This window comes from Parasteatoda tepidariorum, chromosome 1 (genome assembly GCF_043381705.1).
Source record: "Parasteatoda tepidariorum isolate YZ-2023 chromosome 1, CAS_Ptep_4.0, whole genome shotgun sequence".
Taxonomy (NCBI): Eukaryota; Metazoa; Arthropoda; class Arachnida; order Araneae; family Theridiidae; genus Parasteatoda; species Parasteatoda tepidariorum.
Genome location: NC_092204.1, coordinates 88,466,567 through 88,486,078, shown reverse-complemented (window position 1 = coordinate 88,486,078; position 19,512 = coordinate 88,466,567). Strand labels below are relative to the sequence as shown.

The following is a 19,512-nucleotide window of genomic DNA, read 5'->3' as shown; positions in this document are numbered from 1 at the left end:
ATCAAATTCGAAGCTAAATTTTACTTGATGCAATTCTTACACGAACGGCTTAAATGAATGCAACAAGAATACATAATCGCGAAGTCTCTTATGATATTTGGTCAATTTAGGAATTGGTAACTGGGCGGAGTGAGCTTGACGCTAGCTTTTATCCATCAATCCTCTTATAACCCTATATTGATTGTGTGACCAAACTTTTTCGCCAAAGCAATTGGCGTTGTTTAAACAAAAGCTATTGTTCGAGGAAGNGCAAAGAAAACATTCATTTTTATTGTTACATTTATAAATATCTAAAAATTCGAAAACATTTTCGCCTAATTTCTTTTTTAAACACAAATCTCCTCTTTTCCAGTGGCTGTTTACGAAATAAATGTAAACACAATCCATCAATGAACCAATTGTTTCATCACACCAAGTACGAGATTACGCGAGAACACAGACAGGCGTGCACAAAATTATTGAAATTTTTATTTTAATTCACAATAAACGCGATAACTTCCCAAATTCTTGCAACCATGAGTGATAGTCAACAGCCAATCACAATGCGAAAAGCCCATTGATCCGACGTTATCATTTCCTTGTTGCCATTCTGTAGTAGAAACTATGGTTTAAAATTAGTTACCAATTCCTTAAAAGATAGAGACCCAGTCTCTTATAAATGATTAGTGTCAATAAGAGCTATAAGCTTATTCTTAACATATATGTAACGCTGTAGACTGCTGACAAATGACAATATTTGATGATGAAAATGCAGAGCACTTAACTATACTCAATAGTGATGTTTTTTAAACTGGTTTACATGCTTCTACAATATTAAAATTTTGATTTTCGTGATAATTTTGGATTGATGAAACCTATTTATCAATCTGGTTGCGCAAAAAGAAAGAAAAAGCTTTAAATGATGAAGCCAACAAAAAAATACGGAACTCGCCAGCGGAAATCAACTTCAAGTATTTCATTATCGCCTAAAAGATATAAGAAGAATGGAGCCAATCAAGATTCTTCAGAGCTGTTGAGTCGACCATCAACAAGTACTGCTTCTGATTCGCCTTCGACCTACTTTAAATCGGCTTTAAATGGCTATGTGAAAACAATCTACTTAACAAACGTAAACTTTTTGGATATAGAAGAATTTCTTTTATCCAATCAACAAACATTCAATGCTGAGGTGACAAAGAAGATGCAAATCCAAGATTTGAAAGTGAATTGTAGATTAACGGGTCTTTACAAGAAAGTTACAAATGATAAAATAGTGCGCGAGGAAAAGAATTTTGAAACTAAAAACACTCTGATTCTACTATCAACTGATTTAGAAGAGTTTTATTCAAGTATTATGAGCAAACTGTTGACCGAAGCAGAAGACTTTAAAACAAGGGATTCAGGTTGGTCATTGGATGAAATCATTGCATTTGAAATCCGCTTCAATAAATATAATCCTTTACGGGCTTCGGGATTCATCTCGCTTCCACCTGTTATTAATAATAAAGTGGCAGTTGTTAATGTTAAAAATGATGATAATGAATGCTTCAAGTGGGCAATTCTTTCTGCTCTACATCCCCCGCAAGCGAATCCAAATAGAATTTCTCACTACAGACCGTTTGCAAACACACTGAATTTTTCGAACATTCCCTTCCCCGTTAAACTGCAAGATGTGAAAGAGTTCGAAAAGTTAAATGACATCTCAATTAATGTGTATGGACTGGATGAAAAAAATGAAGTGTTTCCTCTAATTCTCACAGAACAAAAAAAACCTCAGCATGTTGATCTTTTATATTTGATAACTGAAACCGATTTTCATTTCTGCTGGATAAAACACCTCTCACGGCTGTTATCTCCTCAGTATTCTCGACATAATGGAAGAAAGTATATTTGCCGAAGGTGTTTGCAGTTTTTTACGACAAATGATATACTTACGAGGCATGAAGTGAGCTGCAATCAGCGCGAAGCTGTGCGAGTGAAAATGCCGACAGATAAATGGCTTAAGTTTAAAAACGTAAAGCATACTCAGCGAGTTCCCTTTGTAATATATGCGGATTTGGAGAGCTTACTGAAACCCATAGACTCTTGTGGGCCGTCTCCAGGTGCGTCGTTTACTGAAAAATATCAGAAACATGAACCCATCAGTTTTTGTTATTTTGTTTGTGGCATTGATGGACTTAATAAACCACCTTATGTTTATCGTGGAAGAGATGCAGCGAAAATATTTATGGAGAAAATGCGGGAGGAAGCACTTATCATCTATGAAAAATATAATAAACCGCGGCCAATGAAATCATTAACTAAAAAACAAACACATCAGTATGAGTCAGCAACTCATTGTTATGTGTGTGATAGTGAATTTTCTGTGAAAAATCGCAAGGTATGTTACTGTATTTATTATTTAAAAAAAATTTTTAAATTAATATTTTGCCTTCATGTTAATCCCATTCCTGGAATTCTGAAGTGCATTATTATGCTCGCATAAGAGTTAAACCGTAGTAAAATTTTTTATTGTATGGTATATATGTTATCAGTGGCGTGCCAACTTTTTTTTGACTGGGGGGGGGGCGAGCCAATGCAAAGTCATAAACTTTGGCCGATCTAATATTTAAAAATTAGTTGTATTATTTATATTGTAATTAACTTATTGTAATTATTTAAATTATTTCCGTTGTTTATGACTATGATTTAACTATTATGTTCTCACCAACAAATTAGTTAACAAAAATGATTTATTAATCGAAAACAAATTTAAAAAAAAAGTGAATTAAAATTTAATTACTTTTGTAATTTTACTCTTTTAAATTTGTTAATGTTGAGCAACACATTTTATAGATGCATTCTAATCATAATGACATGAAATGTTTTTTTGCTCCACTAAAACATATTGAATCAAGAATAATTTGTGATTTGCATTTAGATTTAAATTTAATCTCGAATGTAAATTTTCAATATACAAAAAATAAGAATTAAATTTATGATATCAATTTAATTTTAATGATAAAGCACAAGGTATAAAAAAATGAAACAAAGAAAGGACGTAAAAGAGGTTGATTTCTCAAATTGAATTTTATTTTATAACAAGTCTTCTGATTTTTCTGCTTTATTCCAAGGTGAAATATTTATTAAATTTTCATGATAAAGGACAAGGAATGAAAAAAATTAAAACAAATGAAGGAATTAATTTTCATTTTAAAATGACTTTTAATTTTAGAAAGCTATCTGATTTCTCTGGTTTATTCTAAAGTAAAAATTACGTTTACATAAAAGGAAAAACACATACATATTGTACAAAAATTAAAATATATGTTACGGTGAAACACCGAAATCTGGAGAATGTCGACATTCACCGGTGAATGTCAACATTCACGTAGTCGCTTGGTGTATGTCCGAAATGTTTGCTAAACACCCTTATTTCTGACTCTCACCGGTGAATGTCAACAATCACATAGTTCCGAAATATTTGTTATATCCAATTTTATATTAATTTATTCGTTAATATTATTACAATTATTTGATATATTTATTCTATATTTTATTATTTACTGACGATAGATTAGAAGAAACATCAGTGCTTGGAGTATCGGGCAAATATATACCGGGCAATGGCACTTGACCTTAAAAAAAACATCAGTGTAGGGTATACCGGGGAAATGTATACCGGGCAGTGGCCCTAAACCTTTAAAAAACATCAGTGTAGGGTATAATGGGCAAATGTATACCAGGCAGTGGCACTTAACCTTAAAAAAACATCAGTGTAGGGTATACCGGGGAAATGCATACCGGGCAGTGGCACTAAACCTTTAAAAAACATCAGTGTAGGGTATAATGGGAAAATGTATACCAGACAGTGGCACTTAACCTTAAAAAACCCTCAGTGTAGGGTATACCGGGCAGTGGCACTTAACCTTAAAAAAAATCAGTGTAGGGTTAAAATATCAAGTAAATGTAATTATATCCACGAATAAATTCATATCAAATCGAATGTAATAAATATTTCGGACATTCACCAAAGCATATCTGTGATTGTCGACATACACCGGTGAGGGTCCGAATGTAATGAAATAATCGATCTTTCACCGACGTATTTGGTGTTTGTCGACATTCACCGGTGAAAGTCAACAACCACCGATTTCGGTCTTTCGCCGTGACATATACAGTGGTGGGGACACTTTTTGAAAGTTTCATGTTTTTCAACTTTGTGCGCTTGTAGAATATATTAATTTTCACTTAAATACAAACTTTTATATATCAAATTGAAGGTAATTTAATGTAGAATTTAATAATAATACAGTATTACAATATCTGTATTACAAAAAAGTTATGCAATTAATAGTAAGATCTATCTTAGATTTGCATTTTTTTAAAGTGATACTTACACAATCAATACTTAGTAGGATAACCTTTAATTTTTAAGACAGCTTCACAGCGTCTTTTCATCGAGTGAACGAAAAAATACATCGAAGCTGCCCTGTAACCAAAATTGATACCTTCCATCAGGGATCTCTTCTCCAACAACGCACCATTTATCCATTTATTTTTCAGCGGGATTCAGCTCCATGCCACACAGCAAAAGTATGCAAAGGATGCTTTCAAAATAAAGGTATAGATATATTACCATGGCCAGGAAACAGCCCTGATCTCAATCCAATTGAAAATTTGTGGCGACGTTTGAAAATTCTTGTACGATAAAAACGTTCATCCTATAAAAGACAACTTATTGAAGCTATAATTGATTCTTGGCACCATGTGATTACGAAAGATGAACTCCAAACACTCGTTCACTCGATGAAAAGACGCTGTGAAGCTGTCTTAAAAATTAAGGGTTATCCTACTAAGTATTGATTGTGTAAGTATCACTTTAAAAAAATGCAAATCTAGGATAGATCTTACTATTAATTGCCTAACTTTTTTTGTAATACAGATATTGTAATACTGTATTTATTATTAAATTCTACATTAAATTACCTTCAATTTGATATATAAACGTTTGTATTTAAGTGAAAATTAATATATTCTACAAGCACACAAAGTTGAAAAACATGAAACTTTCAAAAAGTGTCCACACTTTTGGCCACCACTGTATATCGTCCAGCGTGCCATATTTAAATATGTTTCTTATTTACAGAAGTATAATTTAAACACATCGTTAATTCTAAAATTACAACCAAACTTTTATTGTGTATTAAAGGTTACATGGTTATTATTATTTTTTTTAACTTAGCAATGTAATGTTATTTTTCGAATTATAGCTATTCAAAACAAAATTGGGTAGCTGGATAGCGAAAAAGACTAATGAAAATTTAAAAATTTTTTTTTGAAAAACCTAATGATATTGGGAAATTATGTTATATACTTTTAAAATACTTAAAAAACTTCAAGTATAAATTTAATGAAATATATTTAATGACTTTAAATTATTCTAACAAAATTTAGAGAAAACAATTTACAAAAATATCATTAACATAAACAACGTAAAAGCTAAAATCCGATGAAAATGAAATTTTAAAAAAATATTTACAATTAAACAAGAAATAAATCTGAAAAATTTTTTGTACTTTTAAAAATTATTACATAGTTTTCATGAAGACTTAGTATTTTATTAATTAGAATTCAGAGTTACGGGTTACAATGTTAATCACAAAAATAAACAAAAAGTCCCATTTAGCTTAAAAATGTTTGAAAAATAACAAGGACCAAGGAGTAAAAATTATTATAGAGAAAATGAAAATCCGAAGAAAATGATATTTCTTGAAATAACAAACAAAAAATCAAAGTAAACTACGAAGTTTGAAAATTAAAATGTGAGGAAAATGCATTTCAATATTACATGACTAAATGTAGATAGTAATAAAGTCAGACAAAAATCGTAATTACTAGGCCAGGTATACTGACAAAAAATGCATTAAACTATGTCTGACGCACAAGAAAATGAATAAATTAAGAGATTACTGATCATTACTGAGCAACCTTAGAATCGTCAGCCCTGTGTATAACTGAAAATTGCAAACATGAGAAGGTTCTGACTACATTGTTGGGACCATTTTTTTTTCTCCAGATTGCAGCTATCCCCATTATTTTAAGGGTCAAGAATCTATAAGTTGAAAAAATTTTTTTTATTCAAAGCAAGTAAGTTTTTGTGGGGGAAATTTCTTGACTCTTCATATCGTCTGCTTTTACACTACTCTAATTATTTCGCATACTTAAAGTTAAGCTATCGAACCATTCAAATTGAGTCTTGCGAAAATCCGATTGTTTGATCTAACAGTGTTCGCTTTGTTTATTTATTTATTTGCGCTCAATACATAGTTCGATTTTGCTATAAAATAGAAAGCTTTAGCCTCTTGCTCGTTCACGTACATAAATAAAGTGAATCCAGATTATTTGAAGTACCTGCACTGCACAGAATCACAAATTAAAAGTGCGTAAGCGTTGCGAGATATTACGCGAAAGAGCTAAACCTCTCTAATAACGAACTTACGTTTATGTTAGAACGAAATAATAATTTGTGTTTGGCGCGGTTTAGCCGCTTTTGTACATGTTCCGTAAATTTTCACATTTACCTGGACAATTAGAATGTGAAAAAACAATAGCTTTCTTTTATCTTTGTTTTTATCACTTTTAGTAAAAAAAATGTGATGCAAAAGAAAAACTAAATATAAATTACTATTAAATGAATATTCAATTATTTTAATAATTCTTTATAAAATTGAACATTGTTTTAAACTTTTTTTTAAAAAAATTGGGTGTCAATGTCAACTAGTAATTTTTGTTTGCTTCTTCGAAATGAGCTATTGTTACAATTAATAATTTTAGTTAAGATTTCTCAAAATTGGCAGGAAATCGCATGAACAATTGGAACTTAAGGCGAGGATTTTCATTTTGAGCGATTCAGAAAACTAATTATTAGAAGAGAATTTACACCTATAACTATAAAATCGATGATAGCTCCCGAATTTTACTTTGCCCAGGGACTTCTTTTTTCTCTTTCAATCGAAATCTTAAAAGAAATTATCGAATTTTTTTCTTTGATGCATACTTCTATATTCATTTTTGCATATTTTTAACTTTCCGAAATTATTTTTTAAGAAATAACTTGTTTTTTGTTCATAAATTTTAAAATTCTAAAAAATTTACTGAAATTAATTTTTAATTGGACTAAATATTAAAGTTTTATCATTTTACGTAAACTAAATGAGAAACAAATTAGTTAGATAACTTTTAAAACTGGATATGATGAATTTGAAAACTGAAGATAAAAACAACATGCGATATATGTTATTTATGTTAATTGATGATTAAAACAACAAACACAAAAACAACAATCTTACCGCCAAAAGAGTTCTATTGATATTGTCTATCAAAGAAAAAATTAAAAAGAAGCTATTAAGGATATAGGCCATCAAATAAAACTAAAGTATTTTGATTCAGATACTATTATTATTATCCGGTATACAGAAAGCCAGGTATGATGAAATTAACAGGTCACACACTGAAAATTGTATTTTGAAGGTCTTAAAACATCAAAAAATGGATTTAATATAAAATTAAGACATTGTTGAAAGTATATCTCTGTCTATATATAATATGGTTACCATATGACTCATAGGATATAAAATGATATAGCAAAATTAAAAAAGAATAATAATATTTGGAGTTGATTTAATTCATAAAGTTATTACTTATTATTATTTTTTAACGAAATTTTTCAGACAATTTTAGTAAATATCTGTATTGTTATATTGATTTTAAAGTTTATAAAACTGGCGCATATATCACTTGCAATGGAAGCTTCTAACTTAAAATTAAATAAATAAAGTAAACTTAAAAAAAGTCTTTAATAAAGTATCACTAGGCAACAAGGTAGTTATAGTGCAAGTCATGAAGTTTCAATTTTACAAAACTTCTTGAACATGTTTAATATATTGTTTAATACATGTTTAATATATTGTTATGAAAGGAAATCACTTCTAGGTTTCAAATCGATGTGTGTATTTGCACGTGCTATAGAAATTAGATGAAATTTTAGGGTTTTCTGTATCACACATGCTCTCCTTTTAAAAAGTAATCGGCAGTTATATCTTTAACATCGAGGTTAAAATAAAGTTGCGTTACTCCCGTGTGTAAAAATATGGCTATATTTTGAGAAGGAACCATTTTTGAATATTTCGCCTATTGATCAGAATGACATGTATCTGATTAGAGTATTCTTATCTGATTAGATTCACGACGTCATGCAATTATATATGACTAAACAATCATGACACAAACCTTTTTTTTCTTTTTTTTTAAAAATTCAAAAGCAAATATTATACCAAAGAAAATCGTCTTACAACTTTTTTCCTAAATAAAAAAACTCTTTTTAATGACTTGTCTTGACAATGAAATTTATTTGCTTCGAATTTTTAAGGAGAAATTTTTTTTAAAAAATGTGGAAAAATGAACTAAATTTAAGCAGTTTTTTGTGTAGTGTTTTTCTCATCTTGTTCCAGTTTAATTTATCTGGATTTAAATCGTAATTGCAATCGTAAAAAAAAAAATATATATATATATAGTATATATTAAATTGAGTAGGAGAAATTTTCACATTTTAAGAAATAATAAGTCACAATAGTGTTGATCGAATTAATTTCTTACCCTCTATCAACAGTATTTATAATTTTGGCATTAAAACCTTTAAAAATTAATACTTTAAATTCAGAAAAATTATTCATGAAAAAATCTTCTTCAAAGTTAATTAGCACAAGTTAATTAACGTCATTTGACCATCCAATAAAATTATGATTTAAAAAAACTACAAAAATTATGTTTAAATTTTTTCCCCTCCAATGTTACGGAAACAAATTGAATAAAATATGTGTTTTGTATAATTAAATTTTTTATTACGGAGAATAATAAAATATTATGGAAATTTTTAATGAAGCTTTTTTTAAGAATAATTTTTTGATATATATTTATTGTTAAAAATGTAAATGGTAGTTACTTTTTTGTATTAAGATGAAAATTATCATTTGTTAGACAAATTATTGTTGATGCATAAAAGTTTTTTCAAATGGTTTATTTGACATGAGAGAGAGAAATTATGTAAGAAATTTGGTGTTTGAGCTCTGCTCTACGTAATCATATAATATATATAATCATATATAATGGTTATCATATAAGATTAAAATAAAATGGTCAATTTAAAAAAATAGAAAAAGGTAAAAAAAAAAAAACACCTTTTGGAGCTGATATAATGCATTCTCCATCGTGTTATTTTCTTGTTTTTAGAATTAACAGTTTTTCGGTCTCTTTTATTTATTTACTTTAAGTATATTAAACTACAATAGGCATCACTTTTTGTGTAATAAAAGCAAAAGATTTGAAATTAATTTCAATAAAATAAAGACAATGATGATCTTAAAGAACTGTTATTAAAATGTACCGCCTATAAGTCGAAAGAATGATTGAAAATACAAAATCAAGTTTTTTTTTATTTCAACGTACTTTATTTATTATTTTTTTTATTGACTGGATTTTTTAAAAAAAATTAAAGGTTGAATTTCATTTTTTAATCAAAATCTTGTTTAAAAGCAAAAAAAAATTCAAAAAATTATTTTACAATTTAAAAGATAAATAAATTCGTAATATAAACTAATAACAAAATCCATACACAAACAATAAACGGTGAAATCATGACCTAATGTTCTATTTAAATGAATTTGATATACGAGCATAATAAAAGCATTTATTATACGAACAACTATATAAAACAATTCTAAAAGCACATTAAAGCATTAAATAATTTAATGAAATGAAAACCTTACCTCCTTCGAAATCGTTTATTGTTATTCAACGAGAAGCTTCATTAAGAATTATTAATGGATGACACGATTTATGTTAAAAAGAACTGTTGCAAATAATTTATCAAACTGATGTAGAAAAGAAAAAAGAAGAAAAAAAAGTCAAATAATGTAAACAATTAAGCAAAATAAAAAAATATTCTTTAATTTAAAATTGATAACTTAAATGATGTAATTAAACCAGCTAAAAAAGAAAATTCAACAGAGAGCGTTTTTTAATGTTATTCTTAGAAAAGTCTCATCAGAAAATGACCACAGAAAATATCAGCAAGAGTCTTTCCCAGTTTATATCCCTTAAAAACATCAGTTTTCTCACAAAATCTATAATTGAAGGTTTGAGACAATTTATGATGAGATATCCAAATAAGATAAGGTTCTGGGGATATCTGACATTTTAAAAAGAGTACAAAGGGTCATAAAAATGAAAAAGAAGCAAAATTATTTTTTCCCATAGTGGTAGCTGTTTTCGAGGAGTCAAATAACTGTCTTTGTGGGCCACCAGAATTATGTGCGGAGGTGGGTGGAAAGGAAATTGTTGAGTATCGAGGGATTCTTTGAAACCAATTTTTATCAGTGAAGGATACCTTTTATTACTCTTTCCAGGGAAGGGTAAAAGAAATGAAATTATTTTAGTTCTCTAAACGTTTGATATATTTTTTTCGCAATGCGTTTTTTGAGATGAATTTGTTTTTAAAATTGTATTTTTTTTATTTCGTTTAATTACGTATATAGAAAGTTTATCATGTGTGAAAAAAAATGTCTTTGTCTTACGAAAACGAAATTTTCTATTTGAAAAAAAAAAAAAAAACAGTTTTTTTTTTTTCTAAAATTACCAATTTAACTTAATTTTATTTTCACGAATGTCTAAATTTCAGAAACGGCAAAGGACATTATTCACCCTTCAATAAAATTTCCGAGGAAAATAAGATTTTTGATTTCGAAAATTGCTTTAAAGTAGAAAAAAATAGCACATTTTTTCAAAAGTTGCCAATTTAACTTGGCTTCATTCTTGCGAATGTCTAAATTTCAGAAGGGGCTAAGCATACTATTCACCCCCTCAATTATATTTCAGAAGAAAATAAATTTAAAAAACTTTAAAGTTGAAAAAAAGTTCTCTACATTTTTTCTAAAATTACCAATTTAACTTAACTTTATATTCACGAATGGCTAAATTTCAGAATGGGCGAAGCACATTTTTCGCTCCTTCAGTTTAAATTCACAGTAAAATAAAGTTTTTAATTTTGAAAATAGTTTTAAAGTAGAAAAAAATAGTGTTTTTTTTTTCTAAAGTTACCAATTTAACGTGGCTTCATTCTCATGAATGTTTAAATTTCAGAAGGGACTAAGCACACTATTCGCCCTCTCAACTGAATTTCAAAAGAAAATAATAATAATTTTTTTTTTTAAGGAAAAAAAACTTTAAAGTTGAAAAAAATTCTTTTTTTCTTTCTGAAATTACCAATTTAATTTAACTTCATTTCCAAGAATGGCTAAATTTCAGAAGGGGCGACGCACATTATTCGCCCCCTCATTTTAAATTCGCAGTAAAATTAAGTTTTTGATTTCGAAAACAACTTTAAAGTAGAAAAAAACGACTCTTTTTTCTAAAGTTATCAATTTAACTTGACATTATTTTCACGAATTGCTAAATTTCAGAAGGGGCGAAGCATATTATTCGCCGCAATTCAATTAAATATCAGAAGAAAATAAAATATTTGGTTATGAAAATAGCTTTAAAGTAGAAAAAAATAGACCTTTTAAAAAATTTACCAATTTAATTTGACTTCATTCTCACGAATGTCTAAATTTCGAAAGGGACTAATCAAACTATTCGCTCCCTCAATTAAATTTCAGAAGAAAATAATGTTATTTTTAAAAAAAATAATTTAAATTTGAAAAAGAGTTCCTTTTTTTAAAAAAATTACCAACTTAACTTTATTTTCAAGAATGGCTAATTAATGAAGGGGCGAAGTACATTATTCGCCCCCTCAATTTAAATTCACAGTAAAATAAAGGTTTTAATTTCAAAAATAGCTTTAAAGTAGAAAAAAAAAAGTTCTTTTTTTTTCTAAAGTTATCAATTTAACTAGGCATTATTTTCACGAATGGCTAAATTTCAGAAGGGACGAAGCACATTGTTCACCCTTCAATTAAATTTCAGAAAAAAAGTTTTTTACTTAGAAAATCGCTTAAAAGTTGAGAAAAAGGGAGTTCTTTCTCTAGGTTTACTAATTTAAATTGACTTCATTTTTGTGAATGCCTGAATTTCGGAAGGGACGAAAAGCATTATTCGCCTTTTTATTAAATATCACAGGAAAATAAAGTTCTCTTTTTGAAAAATAGCTTCAAAGTTGAAAAAAAAGAGCCTTACCTTTATATTTATTATAACCTCTTACTTTAATTTCAGAGGAAAATAACTTCGAAGTTCAATGAAAAAGTTTTTTTTTCCCATCAAACTTTACTTTTTTACTATTTTTAATCGTAATTTTTCTTGATTTTATTTTCTCGACTGTTTAAATTTCAGGAGGGGCGAAACATATTGTTTGCCCCCTAACTAAAATTTCAGAGGGGGTGACGTCCCCCTCTACCCCCCCCCCCTCGGCTGGCATGCCACTGTATATTATAGTATAAATTTTAATCATCGCACTAATTAAATAAATACTAAAGAACGTGGAAAAGCATATATAATAGTTCAAAGACCAACATGCTATAATTTCAGTTCAATTTCTATAGTTACCTATAATTTCTTTTTATTCTATTTTATTAAAAACTGATAAAGCTTCTTCATTATAGAACCAGAACTATAGTTGAATTCCAAGTGTAACAGAGGGGAAACCACAAAAGTATTTTATTCTAAAAAATATATTAAATATTTCTGAAAACAAAAATTTTACTAAAATATGCTACTTTAAGGTGCAATGTTTAATTAATTAGCATAAGTTGAAATTGTTGAAATTTAATTAAAGGTACTTGTAACAGAGGGGACATTTTTGACATGCACGTGCACTGTTATTTATGTTAAATTCTGTGATTTGAACCATCCTAAACATTATCTGTAATTTTTTTTTAAAATTGTCATACGACTTTTAAAACTCCTACCCCCCTTTTTTTAAGTCCAAATCTGTGATTTGGACCATCCTAAACATTATCTGTAATTTTTTTTAAAATTGTCATAAGACTTTTAAAACTCCAAGCCCCCTTTTTTTAAGTCCAAATAATGTATCGTAACGGAGAGGACATCTTATGAATCAGAGGGGAGGTCTTTGAAAAAAAGGGAAATATCACTGCTAAAAGTGACTCTTCGGTTGTTTAAAGTTGGAGTTGGCAGCACTGCTATACTTGAAATCCGTGATACATCTTAGTAGTTATATTTGAAAGTTTTTATTTTACCAGACCCTGTTTAAAACAAGAGCATTGTTTGTTTCTTTCTCAATTTCAGTTATTTGGGCAACAAAACTAACTACCCAATTTTTCCCTAGAATTTTTTACACTTGCAAAATTTTATAGCGCAACATCAAAAGCATCTCAGTGTTTTAAATGGTGGTTTGTGTACATTAAATATGCCAGGTTCCAAAGTCCACCAAGTTCCCTAAATAATTCAATACCTCTGAGGGTACTGATCGAGGAGATCCCTTGTCTTTTGGATTGGGTTCAAAATTACAAGGCTACGGAGTTGAACATTGGTAGCTGTAAACTCAAATTTGGGTCGACTGTTTAATGACAGTTATAAAATGAGAAGTCAATTGAGCGATTGTTGCAAGTCGCTATATTTAGTAATTCTATGTAATTATTAGGCAAGCAACTGTGATTTTAATAGAGAATTCACATTTTCGTCAATAGCACATACACAATGGTGTTTTACCTACGCATAAAATATGGATAGGTCGTAGTACAGGAAAACTTAGAATTACCAATTTTTATGTTTGGATGCATCTGCCTTGATACTTGATATGCTTCCATCAAGGTGCACATTTAACTTTGTGGACTTTCTGTCCATTTTCTTTGAAAATCATGCACTCAGCTCTACCAGAAGTCTGGTAACTAAGTTTATCAGATGAGTTGAAATTTATTACAAGTTTTTTTGTTGTTTCATCAGAAACTTTGTTACTGGGCTATTTCTTTTGTTTTGGTAGTAAGGTTACAGAGTATGCATAGAACAGTACAACATTTTAATTGAGAATGCACGGTTTGCTTTCTTAATAGCTTTCCCCAATGCCTAAAGAATATTATAAAGAGGAATATATCGTTCCTGTATTTCTACTGCTTATATCAGTACCTTTTTCTTTTTGATTTGTCTTTCTTTTTTTTTTCCCCTCAAAATACTTCTGTTATCATAAATTTTCGTTTTATATTCCTTATCTTTCTTCTTACAAATATCTTCTTCTTTTTTTTTTAACATTCTAGTTCTATATTCCTCATTCTTTCTGCTGCTGCTATTCTCACTAAACACACTATTAAATAAAAATGACAGAGCTTTGTATAAAAGGTGTGCTCTAATACTGGAGGAACTGGTTTAAACTAGTTGAATCAAGATGCATTAGCACTTGTTTTCATTCCTAGAGTTTCGTTCTAATGGTCAACCTATCAATTTAATGCAACTGAGCGGACATAAGTTTTGTCCTCTCTGTTACATCCCCTCTGTTATATGAGAAACTTAAAAATTAAAAAAAAAATGTTTTCTCAAAAATATAACATAACATAATTGTACTAATAGATTTTATTGTAAAAACCAAATATTAAGTTAAAAAGTTTTTTTGTGTAATGAATAAAATAAACTTAATAGAATAATTGTAACAGAGGGGGCAGCATATAATAGAATAATTGTAACAGAAGGGACAGCATGAAAAAAAAGTTTTTTTGACGGTAAGCACTGCATAATTGCACTCGGGAACAATTTATTTTACAATATAAATTAAACTACAGTGAAACCAAACCTCCTGTTGTGGACATTCCTGCAAAACGGACGCCTCTCAATACGGGCATGTTTTTAATTCCCCAGGAATCTTCGATGAATGAACCATTATTTATATTCTCTGCAAAGCGGACACTCCCGAAACCGTACGCAGACAGTCATTTTGGCCCTGAAGTGTTATTTTCTATCTCTTCAAACTGGAAACTACTTTTTCTAAATTTTAGGGGAAAAAAACTATTTCTGCTTTAAATTGCATGGGGAAAAAATGCAACTTTTCACCATTTTTAAAACAAGCAATTTTTTTGTCTTATCCTCTTATCCATGACTAAAAATATTGTTAAGCTATTTCACTACTGAAGAATCAATCTTTCTCCTTTCACGTAGCCTTATCTTTGTAAAGAAAGGAGATACTGCTCTCCTGAAATAATTCGGACAGCAACATCTTTTCATCTGGACCATGCTGGTTATGAGACCCCTCAAGTTAAAATGACATCTTAAATGCTCTCAATGCTTCTTCCCCATTGAAAATTTCTTATTGATTTGAAGACTGTGTTAAAAAAGAGAGCAGTAATATGTGTTCATATAAATGAAACACTTATTCAGACACTTTACAGCTGATCAATTGTGAATAATCAACTCCATAGGTCCTCGTGACTTAACTGTGAATTGTGGGAGGTTTACTTTCAAGAAGGTATTAGCCAGGGGGGGGGGGAACGTAATTTTAAACAATTCAGTCAAAATGGAAAATAAATCCAAATTGCTGAAGTACGAAAATGAAGAAACTAATTCTAATCTAATAATTCTGTTAAAGTGCAAAATAAATCTAATTCAGAGTAGTATGGAAATAAAAACTGTTCTAAATTACTCGGTTAAAATGCTAAATGCATCCGAATCGCAGAAGAATGGGGGGGAAAGTATTCTTATCTAATAATTCAATTAAACGCAAATCGCTGAAATACAAAGAGAAAAAAATGGTTATAATCTATTAATTCAAATTGGACACAAATTAAAACAAAATCGCTGAAGTATAAAAACGGAAGAAAAGGTGAGGGTGTTTCAAAATTAATTGAGAAATCGATTAAAATTTAGTATATTTCTATAACTACAAATACGGGAGAAGCTAGATAACAGGGACCAATGTTGAAAATAATGAAAGATCAAGGTAGAGAAGTGAAACTGATTTTATTTCAAAATGGCGCAAGACGAAACTTTGTCCAAAATGCGTGAGATTCGCACATTTTGAAATCGATTAATAGAGAGAGCTAATTTTGCGCAGTATTAATTTTTTAATGCGAGAAAAGAAAAAAAAATTGAGAGATTCTCCAGCTGTAGGGAAAACACTGCTATAATCATGCATAACTCCAAAAAAATAACTCTTGAATTCATAAATTACAACAAATTTCCTTTAAAAAGGTACCAAATACAAGGATATTGCTTAAACTTTAAAAATTCACTACTAGTTTCAGTTGGTATGGAATTCAACTATAGTATGTTGGTTTATGTGGTATTAGGTATTATTTCTGCTTTCTTCCCATTCCTTAGCTTTATCCAAGCAGAAGCATAGAACAAAGTTAGCATTTTCTTCGCCTGTGCATTATATAAATTTTTTTTAAGTATTGAAGTTTATTACATCATTATCAGTAACATCATTCTCAACCAATGAGAACAAGCATTGCATAACTTTTTTTTAACATGCGTTCAATAAAGTTCTTTTTCTGTTGTAGGTCACAGATCACTGCCATGTAACACGGATATTTCGTGGGGCAAGCTGCAACAAGTGCAATATGCAAATTACAGTGCCAAATTTCATCCCCGTCATTTTTCACAATTTTTCCGGCTATGACAGTCATCTTTTTATTAGGGAACTAGGAAAAAACGGAGACAATATCAATGCTATTGCTGAAAACACCGAAAAATATATTTCCTTTTCTGAGTATGTTTCAGGAAAAATTTACCTTCGTTTTATCGACTCTTCCCGTTTCATGGCCAGCAGTTTGGATCAGCTCGCAAGAAATCTAACTCGTAATCAATTTGTCAACATGAAGAAGTTTTTCTCACGACCACAAGTGCCTCTAGTACTCCGTAAAGGAGTATATCCATACGATTACATTGATCATGAAAATAAATTTAAAGAAACGACATTACCTCCACCAAGTGCTTTCCATTCCAAATTAAATGACTGCCCAATTTCTAATGAAGATTACGAAAATGCAAAAAAAGTTTGGCAAACTTTTAAGATGTCTTCACTTGGAGAATACTCAGATCTTTATGTAAAAACGGATGCTTTGCTCCTGGCTGATGTGTTTGAAAATTTTAGAGATGTATGCATGAGACATTATAATTTGGATCCAGCCTGGTACTTCACGGCACCAGGATTATCATGGGATGCAATGCTTAAGAAAACTAAGATTTCCATAGAGCTTCTCACTGACTATGATATGATTCTTTTCATAGAAAATGGTATTCGTGGTGGTATTTCACAATGCTCTCACCGCTATGGATCTGCGAACAATAAGTATATGGAAGCCTATGATTCATCGAAGCCATCTAATTATTTATTGTACTTAGATGCAAACAACTTATACGGTTGGGCCATGTCTCAGCCATTACCCCTTCAAGATTTTAAATGGGTAGAACCACCAACGGATGTGTTATCCATTTCGGATGATGGTCCACTTGGTTTCATCTTTGAGGTGGACTTAGATTACCCCAAAGATCTTCATGACCAACATTCTGATCTTCCTCTTGCACCAGAAACCAGGATTCCACCTGGGTGCAAAGATAAAAGACTGCTCACAACTCTTTACCATAAGGAAAAGTACGTTCTTCACTATCGTAATTTAAAGTTCTACTTAGAACAAGGATTAATATTAAAAAAGGTTCATAGAGTTCTCCAGTTCAATCAGTCCCCATGGTTGAAGAATTACATTGATTTGAACACTGACCTCCGGACAGATGCCGCTAATGAATTTGAAAAATCTTTTTTTAAACTAATGAACAATGCCGTTTTCGGCAAAACATTGGAAAACATCCGTAAACATGTAAACATCAAGCTATGCAGTTCTGAAAAGAAGGCAGAGAAATTAATTTCTCGGTACAATTTTCGTGACAGGACCATCCTTACTGAACAACTAATAGCGATCCACATGAGAAAAACTGAAATTACATTTAATAAACCTATCAGCATCGGAATGGCTGTACTGGACATTTCAAAAATCCTTATGTATAAGTTTCATTATACGAAAATGAAAACGAAGTATGAAGAGAAAATTAAATTACTCTATACTGATACTGATAGTTTCATTTATGACATCACTACTGAAGATGTCTATTCAGATATGAATGAAGATTTGGATAGTTTCGATACTAGTGATTATCCTGAGGATAATATTTATGGTACTCCTCGAAAAAATAAAAAAGTTTTGGGAGTTATGAAAGATGAGAATAATGGAGAGATCATGATTGAATTCATAGGTTTAAGATCCAAAATGTATGCTTTTAAAGTCAAGGAACAGGTAACCAAGAAACTGAAAGGTATTAAGAAAGCAACAATTGAAAAAAGGATTGAGTTCGAAGATTATAAAAAATGCCTTTTTGAGAATCAAGAACTTCATACCACAATGAATACAATTCAATCCAAGAGACATGAGTTAACGTCAGTAACAATTAATAAATTAGCTTTATCACCTTATGATCATAAACGCTATGTTTTAGATGATAAAGTAAGCACAGTTCCTTTTGGACATTATTTATTTCCAGAAAGTTGAGAATGACTAAGGGAAAATTATAAATCGATCGAAAAATAATTCTTTTTTGAGTGGATCTCTTACGATGGTGTTATTAAGAGCAACTGACATTTATTTGAGACCATCTCCTTAAACATAACAGTTTGGAAAAAAAACATTCGGATAAGAAAGCACCATTGCATAAATTGAATGAATTAATTTTATTTTTTTTCCTCTTAAATGTCATATATGAAATCCCTTTCAATATACAGGGTGTCTCAGTTAAACGTTTCAGAACTCCTAAGAGGGGTAGGGTGCATCCTGACGACTCGGAATCATATAGCAATGCGGGGTCAGAAATGCCTTCCTGAAGCGGGGATGTACACTGAAGCACCTTAAAGAAAAGACCGTAAGTGAAAAATCGTTTTAATAATACATTACCACCCTACCCCTCTTAGGAGTTCTGAAACGTTTAACTGAGACAACCTGTATTTATTTCTCCATTAAAATTGTATAATTAAAACAAAACTTTAAGAAATCTGCTAAGTATGCTCACAGAAATGCAAATTGGAAACCTAAAAAATAAATAAATGATTCTTCATTGTTTTAAATCTTTTGACATTAATGTTGTCGTTAAAGTTATAATTATTTTCTCTCTGGTAAAAATAATTTTTTTTAAGCAACCACACATGCATAAAGAAGAACATACAATTATTTAGTTCCTCGACAGATGGCAGCATTACATTACTTCATTCGCTCGATGGTTCACTCCAGGACAAACAAATCCCATCTGGGCACTATGAGGATTAGTGCGAAAGTTGACGTTGATAGGGGTTGAACCAGTGGTCGGGGTATACTTCTTTTCGATGGTAGAACATCCAACTACTACAAATCCGAAGGTCCCTGGTTCAATCCCAGTCAGCGCCAACCAACACCTCATCCGCACTCCTCCAACAGGGTGACACAGACGCGATTTGTTTGTCGTGTCAAAGTTAACCATGGAACGAAACGAAATACTCTAGTGCTGCCATCTGCTAATACTGTACTCAGTTGA

The 19,512-nt window shown here is 30.2% G+C and overlaps 2 protein-coding genes across 3 annotated transcripts in view; one reads left to right on the top strand and one right to left on the bottom strand.

Moving 5' to 3' along the window:
* The window catches only part of LOC107444940 (glutamine synthetase), an 82,060-nt gene that overhangs the window by 40,730 nt on the left and 21,818 nt on the right, over positions 1–19,512 (bottom strand). The gene's annotated exons all lie outside the window — the stretch shown is intronic.
* Positions 669–19,069, top strand: LOC107444938 (uncharacterized). The gene is made up of 2 exons (XM_016059215.3): positions 669–2,359; positions 16,458–19,069. The coding sequence occupies exons 1-2, from the start codon at positions 899–901 to the stop codon at positions 18,498–18,500; spliced, it is 3,504 nt and encodes a 1,167-aa protein (XP_015914701.2). The 5' UTR covers positions 669–898; the 3' UTR covers positions 18,501–19,069.